At 41.6% G+C, this 11754-nt stretch overlaps 1 protein-coding gene across 1 annotated transcript; it reads right to left on the bottom strand.

Annotated features, from left to right (window-relative positions):
* Positions 1-1620: 1620 nt before the first annotated feature.
* Positions 1621-10543, bottom strand: PSMD12 (proteasome 26S subunit, non-ATPase 12). The gene is made up of 11 exons (XM_065693515.1): positions 10365-10543; positions 8547-8606; positions 8199-8327; positions 6735-6842; positions 5719-5823; positions 5185-5334; positions 4894-5028; positions 4473-4585; positions 3925-4099; positions 3342-3419; positions 1621-2065 (listed from the first exon to the last, which is right to left on the bottom strand). Exons 1-11 carry the CDS (start codon positions 10470-10472, stop codon positions 1856-1858), a joined length of 1371 nt encoding a protein of 456 aa, XP_065549587.1. The 5' UTR covers positions 10473-10543; the 3' UTR covers positions 1621-1855.
* Between the last annotated feature and the right edge of the window lie 1211 nt (positions 10544-11754).

Below are 11754 nucleotides of genomic sequence, written 5' to 3'. Positions count from 1 at the left end.
AGGAGATACCAGGACCATTGAAAGGTAAGAGTGCTTCCCAGTTCCTCCCAATGCTGACAGCAAAAGGTACTTGTGAGGCGAGAAACCATCTCCTCTCCCCAACAAGCTTGTGCTCTAAATGCAAACAAAGGCAGCAGAAAGGGATATAGCTAGGCCAGAGATTCAAAGATCCACAAGAACCCCAGTAAGTAGGGTCAGGAAACCACTGAACTATTCCACTCTAGGATAAAAAGGGAAAAGAGAGCTGGCTGGGCAAACAGGTCCAGTACCTCTCATCTGGTAGAAGCATCACAGAGCCATAAGCTTAAATACCTGGGGTTGAAGATTATGGTCCAGACTTGCAACAGAAGAAAAAGGTTTATGATAAGAACAGCAAGATGCACTTCCCCTGATGACCCACTGCTCCCCTTTCTGATCCCACTAGCCTTTGCTTCCAGATGGATTATTTTCCAGTTGAGAAGGTCAAAACTGAAGTTAATCTGCTCATCACCCCAGCAACAGCCAGTTCTGCTCATGCTAAGTCTAACTTTGCACAGACCAGTACATCCCCTTCTTGGACATGGTTGTGACATGATTTTACACAGCTCATACAGCTGGGAACACAGTACAGTTTAGGAAGTTAGATGCTAAGCATCCTAGGCATTGTAAACAGTCTGTTCCTCTTTCTCCCTTCCCTCACTGATAGTTCAGCTACTTTTTTTTGTCACTTAAATACAGTGAGATGATTTGGTATGGCTTGATAAGGTTACAGTCCTCCCAAAAGACATTCCCAAGTTTCCCTTAAACTATGTCCAATGTCTGCATTTCAAATTGAAATCACTGCTTAGAAACTTCCATCTTTTCCTATCCCTCCACAAACCTTCCTCACTCAAAATCACTGTCTGAAGTTCCCTGGTTTCCTATGTATTCATACGGTAGTTACCTGTGCTAAGAGTGGTGATGTCAATGAAGTTCAGTGTGCTTTAAAAGAGGATTTGTAAACACGTCAGTGCATCATTTACAATTACAGTCTCTGCCTAATTAATTATGAACAATCATTACAAACCAGACCGAACTCAGTAAGTCCCACTGAGTTCTTACTATACATTCATGCTATGATTTTACTTCCTTGAAAAGACAACAGGCACAAGGGGAAAAGTCTACAGCTTCCTTCCATTACAAGTAGGTTAGAGCAAATAATAGGACATTAGCTTCTCCAAATGTAACACATTCAATAATGAGAAGCAGCAGCTCTGAAGTACTACCTTAGCTAACTGCGTAATTGTTTTTGTATCTATAATAAACTCTTAACAAAGAAACTGAAAATCACTGCCTTGCACCAAGCACAGTTCTGGTAGATTTCTCAATCAGTTTAGAATTAAAGTCTATCTGTAGTCTCAAATTACAAAAAATAGCATTATTCTTAAGCATGAACATCCAGAATTTTGCTCAAGAAGTATCTTGACATAACATTAAAATTTAAGTTACCTCAATGCATGCTACTGCAAAACCCTAGGATTTTATTATATACAGTATATCTTCTCAATCACAGCCTCACAAATAGTCCTGTAATGAAATAACCACAGAATTATGTGTTAGATAGACACAGGAATACATGAAAAAGAAATCACAAGACTGCTATTATACAGGCAATACAGTTTTATTATGCTCTTTCACCAATTGTAGCAAAAACATTTAACAACTGAAAGAATAATCAAGGGAACTTAATTGTCAACAGGAATTTCAGAATTATGTTCTATATTTTAGACCAGGAAGGCCTGACAAGGAGAAAACAAACCATACACACACTGGAATAATAGTCTCTATTATGAAGATTTTATGCCTTCTTTAAAAGCACTGAGATTACTGAGGCACCTTACTGCAGGTTATGTATCATCTCCTCTTTGGCAATGAGATGCGTGGTTTTGTTAACTAGGGCCATGAGTGAGTTGAGCTTGTGAGACCAGTCATTGAGTATATTGTTTGGGTCCTTCGGCCTCTGAAAATTGATAATTCCTGCCAGCCTGTCTACTTTAGCAAAGATGGTCTTATTAACTACCAGGTTAGACAGGAACTCCTCCGATTCCTGTAATGACAAACAACACTAAGTCAGGACAAAAAGCTTTTTTTATCTCTTAAAACATCAGAATTCCTCCCAAGCATTAAAGCAGGGAACAAGATTTTCTTTACACTTAACAGAAATACAGCTATAGTAATATTGTACTTAAAACCCCAGGCAATTAATATTACACATGTTGGCACTGCAAGGTAATTACCTTTCATGAAATTAGAAGTTTAATATACAATACCAACAGACTTTTACACATTGGAACACTTGGCTACACGGATATCAGATCAAGCCATCTGACAAGAGAGGTATAGGAAAATCTGAATTACTGACTACTGTCAAACCAGGTTTATTTGTGGAAAAGAGCAGATTTAATTAGAAGGAAGTACGGTAAAGCTTTTCATTTGCACTTGAAACACCAATATGCCAAGATGTATGAACCCCCTTGGAAAGCTCTTGAAAACACAAAGGGGGATGACAGATACTACTAGAAAACTACTCCTGCCCATGTCCCCAAAGTACAATCATCTATGAACAGGGACATTTAAAGGTGAGAAACCAAAACCCTGTTATATCTTCAGTCAGTTTTAGTTACCCATTGACAAAAACTTTTTAATACTGAAACACAAGACACAAAGCTCCAGCATTTAAATGAGATGTGGAATATAAGTGAATTTTTAAGAGCAGCTTTTGCCTTATGGGCACGTGCATCATGAAACTGAGTTCTGCCTGGATTAAAAAAAAAACCCATCAGTTTTCTAACTTCCAAAAAGGCATGAAAATACACTCAGGTCTTCATGTTGACTAGCAAAGCAGCAAATAATTGGGTTAATATTATTACCGACTTTTACACTTCTTCTCATAAAAAGAACCCAGTGAACTGAAGTTCAGTTTATGCTCCCTATCTATTACTATAGCACACTCTTGTTCTCCCTGTAAGACCTGAAAAGTACTGGTAACACAAACAGGGGATGAAGGACAGACTAAGGACAAAGCCAGGAGAGCTGCAAAAATAATACAAAGACAGGCATATAAAGATACAACAGCTACTATATCCATAGCCACACAAGCGTAAACCCTGAGAACTGTGAACCAAGCACTGTACTTCTACAAGGCTACATCTTCCTGCATTGTCTGTAAAACAATGCAATGATGATCCATGGCATCACTTACACGGCTTTCCAAGGAAAAAAAGAGAACTCAAAGAGAACATAACTTTGCCTACATTTTTGCCACAAACACATGTACACATGCACTTCCAAACCCTTAATGAAAGAAGGAAAGTAACACTTACATCGACAGACAGATCCAGGAGCTGTGCCATTCTCTTCATTGTAATTCTGGTGTAATATTTAGCCATTATTCTAATATTCTGGAATAAAAGTTTTCAGAGTAGAGAGTTATGTGCAAAAAAATAACTGAAGCAGGCTGCAAAAATGTAAGAGCCAGTGTTAAAAGCAGATTAGGAGCTGTGTTAAGGTACGGAAGGTACATGAGGTAATTATGAACATGAGTTCTTTTGTTTGTAAAAGGTATAAAAGTCTCTACGTGACAAATTAGTAGGTAATATAATCAATTAATTACAAATTCAATACAAAACAAGACTTTCAAGTTTCTGCTCCATTGAAATGTGAATGCTAAATCTCACAATTTGAGTGCAGTATAATCTTTGTGTTCTGGCAACTGTGCCAAATACCTATCAATAATAAAGACAGATGAGCCAATGTTGAAAATGGAACACAATGGACAAGGCAACTATCTGCTGCTTTACTACATGCTTCTTTTGTTTCTCTTTGTAACTGAAATATGGCAAGTGAAAAGCATTTTTAGTTGAGGCACTGAATACATAGCTAGTGCTTAGAGACTGCCAGACTTACATGTTCCACAACTCTGTTCTTTAAATCTTTCCATCTCTTTTCACCTTCCTCTGTGCAGCCAAAAACATCTGTTGCAGGACTGTCGAGGGATCCTTCTCTCAGTTCTTTCCCGTATTCTTCAACTAGGGCAGCCCATCGCATTAATTCCATGGTGGTAAATAGTTTTAGGAGGTCTCTAAATGATTTAGTAAAGTTGGCTTATAATTCTGTATTAATAAACCTCATTTCATGGTTAAATAGATCAAAGCAGTACTTCAATATGCTTTCATTTTATTTCTATTAGTATTTATTGTTCTTCATGAATATAATACTTCACACTATCGGGGCAGCTCAAGTCAGACTGTGTTTCTAATAAAGGTCTTTCATTAAGGGACATTTACTTTAATGTAGAACTTGCACAATCATGAATATTGCATTATTATTCATACAGCATTAAATTCCAAGATGCTGACAGCAGACTCAGCACAAACAGTTTCCACTTGCACAGCCAGCTTGAGAGAAACATTCTTTGTTTTAACTAAGAACTATGTGTTAGAAAGAATACTTACTTATACTTGGGGATTTCTTCTAGCTTTTTGTCACTACTAATTCTGTGCACCAAATCGGACTGTTCATTGTCATAGGGTGAAAGAATTACATAAAGAACAACGCTCTTCAGTGCCTGTTTAAGAGGAAAGAGTGTGGGTTTTCTCCCATAATTAAACAAAGGAACTGAAAACACTTCCCATAGACCTTAAGAGTTTAACATGTAAAAGGCTTAGGCCCGGTGTATTAAGTTCAGGTGAAACCAATGTCATCTTGCAGTAAATTAGAGCTGTTTTCAACTAACCAATTTGTTAACACAGCCATTAAAAAAACCCCAAGAACAACAGACTGATGAGCTACTTCAACTGCTGTAAATTGATCTGGTATTGAAATGGGCATTTGCCACATGAAAATACAGACATTCTGCATGTAATGCTTCTTTACCTGCTGCCACTTTTCACTTTCAGCCTGGATACACGGAGTATCATAAATGGCTCTGTAGTGCTTGCAGATAGAGAGGTAGGAGCCTTCATGTTGATCCAGCTGGATCATTAAGTTGTAGTATTTCAGCTTTAGTTTCTGAAACAGTAGCAAACAGCAAAATTAATACAGCTCCATGGATCATACTGGATCCCAGAAAACAAAGGGATTCCAATACACTTGGACCTGAAGACAGGCATATCAGATTAAATTCGGAAGGGCAGAGGGAGAGGAAAAAGTCCTCCAGTGACTTACTTCTGTGTTTTCTTCTTGGAAGAATTTTGTGTTAATTTTTTTGCTGATAATTTGAGTCCGAATATAGTCTTTTACAGCTAGACAGAGTCTCATCTGCTCCAAGATAAATTCTACACGTTCTTTCTTTTCCATTGAACCATAGGTTTCCACCTAAAATGAAAATGTAACTCTTTAACACTGTCAAAGTCAAATCAAATGAAGTCTTAATTGTGCAAGAAGAGTGGGAGTTTGTCAGGGTGGAGAGAGGGGAACAAAACAGAAAAAGCAAGTGAAAATGGAGAAAAGAATCAGAAGAATCCATTAACGCTGAACTCACTGCACTACCTGGAGAATTGAAATCTGTTTTCCAAGTAGGAAATATTCTAAGTAACCTAACTATGAAACTAACGAAACCAGTTAAAACTGAGTTACACTTTCACTAATAACAGTTAATCTCACTCAAGGCATTTCTGCAGATGTAGTTTTCAAGTTTTGTTGAAGTTTTCAAAGGATAATCTAAGAGATGACACTATTTTGAGTGACAAGGCACGTTACCTGCAGTTCCTGCAGAATAGAGGCAGCCTCTTTCACTTCACCATTCTGTTCTTTTATTGTTGCAAGTGTCTTTGTCAGGCGAGCACGTTCAATTTCCACATATATCTGAAAGTAGAAGCCATAGTTCAAACACTGGAATTTTCTAAAGTGTGCAACTGTAAGTCTGCAACCCCAGTAAGACATTTATTTGATGTTGTCATAGAACCGATTAATTCCTTGTGTTTCCATCCTCCAGACTGACACTATCTACAACACACACAGATAAATTATGATGGATAGCTGATGCACCAGAAGCACTAGGGCCAAATTAATCTAGAAGTAATATCTAATAGCATTCTTTAAGTAAAGATAAAAGGATGTGCTCTGTGAATAAAGTATTAAATATTTTGACTAAAATACACTGAAACAGATACAAAGTTAAGACTTCCATGGTTAATGGGTAGTACCGTTTGTGCTGTTTTACTCACTCCTAACCAACTGCAAATCAACAGTACTTGATTACTAACAATTCAGACTTTGAACAAACAAAAGCCATAACACCACAAATTTGCCTTATTCCAGAATTATTTTCTTAAAGCAAAAGGAATATTACGTAAATAATTAGCTTGGTCTAATGTTTTGATATCACCTTCTGGTTACCATGACTGTATGTAACACCTTGCTGAGTGCAGAAGAAATTAAACTAAACCTGCCCGTTTCTCTTGAAATTCAAATGCGTTAACATTTTCCAAGTGAAAAATAAATGCCATTTTAGACCTCTGAAATGTATTATTTTGTTAATAATACATCCAAACATCTGCATCATGGAAATATGACCAGTGTTTTAGCACATGACTTGAATCTGATTGCAGTCTTTTGGAAAGAAATATACTACTTGGTTTCTCGGGTTAACTTAAATATTACTTTCGTTCTTCTTTGTACAAGATTAAGAAATAACATTAAGAAGCTATGCTTTTAAAGAAGGTGAACATTTTTATTCTACCTTTTAGACATTCAGTCTTAAAACAAAATCTTACTTTTCCTTCTGTAACCATACGCAATGTGTCAATTAAGCGCAGTTTGACTGGTAAGTCTGTGATTTCTTCAACATAAGTGCAGCACTGCTGGACCATTTTAGCAACTGCCTAGAACAATAACAGAACAGAAAATATACCATGGGGTTAGATTTTGCAAATGTATTCAAACTATAACACTCAGAGATAAGTACTAAGTAGTTTCATATCAAACTAAAGAGAGTCATTTCAATAAGAATGTAAGATACATCATCGCTTTGACTCATACAACTGCATGCAATGCTACTAGCAACTGATGCTACAAGTCAAATGTGATGCTGTTCTGTCACTTCTTGCATCTCAGTTTTTCCAGCGATACTCAGTTAATCCCACATGGTTCTCGCCTTAAAAGTAGCACTCCTGCTAAATCCACACAGCTCTCACATGGACTGACAAAACTTATCTGTTTGCCCTAAGACCTGCATAGTTGAAGGAAAGTGTATCTTCTTTTAAGGGTGTGCGTTAGCCCTACTCTTTAGGACACCTGCAGATTTTTCAGGAAGGAAAGGAAGAGGGGCAATTATTTCAGACTGATGCTTTCCCATCTTTGCATATTCCCAAAGAGGCACCAATAAGCAAGCACCCTTCAGTGGCAAGCACAGGTACTGGAATATGTTCTCCTGTTAACAACGTTGACAAAGGTGTTAGAATTATTATCAAAATACATACTTCTAAAAACCAGAAAGCAGCGTGAAACTTCTAGAAACTTCTTCCCCAAGAAGAAAATTCAGCTGATGAATTGAAAGCTGGAATGATTCAAGTTTATGGCCAGTCTGAGCAAGTTACGGAACCAAACTGGACTTTTACACAAACCCCTAATGTTTCTGTACATTAAGTATGTGCCCTTTTTATTCCTAAAGCAATGATGCCATTAAAATTACCTGTTGCTGATTTCTAATTAAGTCAAACTAAACACACAGTGCAATAAACTTTGTACCCTCTTAAATGCAAGTGCTTTTAGCTATCCTGGTAGCTGATTTCTGAGACAAAACTGCATTCCAGAGTGTGAGTTTCAGAAGCAAGCATGTAAATCACATACCTTGTTTGAGCACAGCAAACTGTAGTAATTCTGTTTAATGGACACTTCATGTAAACACGAAAAATTAACAACAGAGAATTCAAACTTCATGCAGAAGAGCATAAAGATGAATCACCATCTAAAAGCATTGATACGCATGAAAGCGGAAAGCCATAGCTGTGTTGCCAAGAATGACAAGCTGGACCGCATGGTGCTGAGGCACCACATGAAGACAGATCAACTACAGACATCGGTTTCATTACTGGCTTTCATATGCCTACCAAAAAACATCAGCAGAAGCTAAGAAGAACACATGCAGGAAGGTGCTACAAAGACCCTAGACAAGAGGGGGAATTAGATCCATAATACATAATCCAAATGTAAGGTTTGTTTCAAAGGATTAAATTCACCTGTTTTAACTGACTTCTTCTCTTTGATAGAAGAATAATGTTTTCATTAAGGGCATCCCAGTCCTTAGCTTCGTAACACATTTTCACTATAGCAACTAAGATACGGGATGTGGAGACCATATCAGATGCCTGTAAAAAACAAAGAGCGTATTAGTGATGGACTGAACAACCTGCAGACCTCCACCCTTGCATTTCAATTCTATGAAGGGAAAAAACCTGGTTATTCCTAGCCTCACTGATTTTCTTTTTAAAGAAAAGAACAGCAGAAGAGAAACACTATACTGCAGTTCCCCACACGACTTGAATGCAGTGGAACAGGAGGAGTGTAGGACACCATATGCTGCTTACCGTTCGTGTTTGTTTTTCCAAGGAGAGAAGGTTTTCAATTACTTCTTGCAGTCTTCCTTCCTAATGTGATAGGGAAACAATTATCACAGTGAGTAAAGAACATATTTCAGTTTAAATGGACAGTAGCTCCAATTCTCATGTAAGCAGAAACCAGACCAGTCTGCACACTCATTTAAGTTTGGGGTGTACTATAAAGGGTTTTTTTTCCCTTAACAAAAGAAAGACACACTTTAAGGTTCTACACACAGATGAAACTGGAAAAGTCAGAGTTCCATTTCTGCCCAACACATGCCATAAGTTGCTAGGTTCCTCACTCAAGACAAACAGGTATCAGGCAGGTTAGGTCAGCTCACATTCACCCACCTAGACAGAAGACTCATTTCTTCCTAGCCAAAACAAAGCTTTCAGTGAGAACAGAGATGCAATTAGATACCATGGCCAAAAATTGTTCTACTATTACTTTCATCCACATTCATCATATCTTAATTACAGGGTATTAGAGAAAGTATAAACTACATGTTTTACTGTCTAAGCATGGAATTGGGCCTTTCCAACCCTAACTATTCTATGATTCTATATTCTGTAATTATAATAGTGTTGCTTTTGGGGGCTTGAGAACTGTATTTGCCTTTCTTTAGGAAACCTAAAGATACCACAATGTACTTTTAGCCCTAAATTGTAATTCCTACCAATATCTTGTAAAAAAGAAAGTTCATGTTTTACACTGGATTTAAAATGGCAAAGCTGGACAGCGTTTGGAGCGAGCTGCTCTAGTGGAAGGTGTCCCTGCCAGCGGCAGGGGGTTGGAACTGGATGAGCTTTAAGGTCCCTTCCAACCCAAACCAGTCTGGGATTCTATGAATATGGGGGAATCTGGGCAACTGTGGGGCTGCAAAAAAATGGTTAGAAATTAGAGAACAAATAACAAAAAAAGAGAAAATTAGATTTCTAAAACACACCCACCCTACTGAGACCTTTTAAACCAGATGTAATGTTTTCAAGGATGTGCTCTTACTGCCACAAAGCAATACGTGTTATGCAGCAGTGACCATGGTTGTGGTGTCCATACTGATGCAGAGCTGTGCCCATGGAACAAAACACCTGCTCCTGCTCTCCATAAAACACAGTCTTAAGATAGTGTAAGATGCATTTTACTCATTCTAAGGCTACTGCCTTCAGAATCCTACATACGCTATACAGAATAACGTGTCTATCACAGCAAGACGTGGATCAAGCAGGGTATTTGCAGCGTGGAAAGAATCAGATGCCATCCTACCGCAACAGAACCTAACAGCAAATCCCCTCTGTCTGTTACGAGGCCTGAGATGCGCAAGAATCTCTACATTACAGAACCAGACCATGACAAAAAGTCCTTAACACACACCCTATGTGTGATTACTTCTATGAACCCACCAAAAAGACATCCTGAGGGGGCCTATAGCTGGGTGCACGCACGTTTGCTGGGCAGGTGCCAAGCACCCCATCAGCCTGCCACGGCTCTGGCCCTTCATGCCAGCCTTTTGGGGCACGTCCACAACCGAGTCGGCAGCACAGCGCTGCCTGCCCAGCCTGACAGGATCGGCTGCGCTCTGCTCTGCCCCTGCCTCCCTCCCTACGCTGCCAGGGAAGCGATGGAGCAGCCCCGACTTCTCCCCTTCCCCAGGGCAGGGCCCGAGACCGGGACCGGGAGTCAAGAAGCGGCCGCACATACCCCGGGCCACCCCGGGCCTCCCCGAGCGCGGCCTAGCGCTCCCCGCGCCATGACTCAGCCCATCCGCGCCGTCGGGCCGCCCCGTCCGGCCGCCCCGTCCCGCTCACCTGCGCCAGCCGCTCGCACTCGGGCAGCCGCTGGTCCACCGTCGCGCTGTAATCCACCTCCATTTTCACGATGCGGCCATCGGCCCGCTCCGCGCCGCCCTCCGCCATGGCCCCGGCTGCGCTCCGGCACACACACACACACACACACACACACACACACACTCCACACACCGGAAGCAAGAAGGACCCGCACAAAGCCCCACGCTCCACAGGCGCTCACAAAGCCACCCCCTGCCGCCGCAGGACCCGGGGCGGGGCGTGAGGGGCGGGGCCACGCCGAAGGGGGCGGAGCTTGTAGCGGCGCCCGGCAGGAAGGGCAGTCCCCGGTAGCCGGGCGCTAGGCCCGGGCGCCGAGCCCACAGTGGAGCCCACTCGCGGCCCTGCGGCGGGGGGGTCTCGGCACAGCCGCTACAGCCACGGTGTTGCTCGTAGCCGGTGTCAGGAGCTCCAGACCTTGATGGGGCTGAGAGGGGGTCCGGAGGACCGTGGTTTTACGCTGTTCCTCTGCATGCTGGGACAGGCGCACCACGGTCATGGGGCGGGCGGCCCCACGGTGCGATCTCGGTGGAGGAGGCGGGGTGCGGTAGCTTGTCACCGTGAGGAGTTAAGTGTATGTCGTGTTCCAGCCTTGAGCCGTTGAACCAACTTGCGTTGCTGGAGAGGTGAGGAGAAGGTAGGAGATGCCATGGTTTTTAGGAGTGCAAGCATCCTGATTTCGGACAGTGTTGCACCGTTCATGTCTCTGATAGATGTCGGTACAGTACACGTGGCGGTAGGTTGTTGCCATCTCCCATTCCAGCAGAGGGTTCCATGCACTACACGAACTGCATTCACTGGAGGAATTCAGCGCTCATAAGCTCTTCCCTGTGAGGGTGCTGAGGCGCTGGCACAGGGTGCCCAGAGAAGCTGTGGCTGCCCCATCCCTGGCAGTGCTCAAGGCCAGGTTGGACACAGGGGCTTGGAGCAAGCTGCTCCAGTGGAAGGGGTCCCTGCCCGTGGCAGAGGTTGAAGCTGGATGAGCTTTGAGGTCCTTTCCAACCCAAACCAGGCTGGGATTGTACGTTTGCAAGAAAGCAACTCCTAAATCCTGATCAATGAAAGTCCTTTTCTGGAGGGGTTCTCTCCCGGGGGAAACAGGTTACTATAAAATTACACCTTGTGTTGTGTTACTTTACCCTGCGTATGTCCCAACACGTTAACGTGGCAGAGGGGTATTTGAGATGACTGCTACATCTCTTGCTTACAGAACGAAGACTGAGTTACTGCATCTGCTACACTGGTGTAAACTCAGAGTAACTCAGTTGAAGGAGTTCAGAGCTAATACTGTATTTTGCTGTTGTGTCTGACACTTGCTTTCCAGCTAGCACAGCACAGACCACGGACTTGAGTC

This window comes from Lathamus discolor, chromosome 13, assembly GCF_037157495.1.
Source record: "Lathamus discolor isolate bLatDis1 chromosome 13, bLatDis1.hap1, whole genome shotgun sequence".
Classification (NCBI taxonomy): Eukaryota; Metazoa; Chordata; class Aves; order Psittaciformes; family Psittacidae; genus Lathamus; species Lathamus discolor.
Note: the sequence above shows the minus strand (reverse complement) of the source record. Positions and strands in the feature narration are given on the sequence as shown.

What these genes read in the sequence shown, in the direction of transcription:
- PSMD12 (XM_065693515.1), bottom strand. Translation starts at nt 10,472, where the DNA reads ATGGCGGAGGGCGGCGCGGAGCGGGCCGATGGCCGCATCGTGAAAATG. An exon ending in TCCAAGAAGAAAACACAGAA is followed by an intron (nt 5,029 to 5,184) that starts GTAAGTCACTGG and finishes CTACTGTTTCAG; the next exon opens with AAACTAAAGCTGAAATACTA. An exon ending in AGAACAGAGTTGTGGAACAT is followed by an intron (nt 3,420 to 3,924) that starts GTAAGTCTGGCA and finishes CTTTTATTCCAG; the next exon opens with AATATTAGAATAATGGCTAA.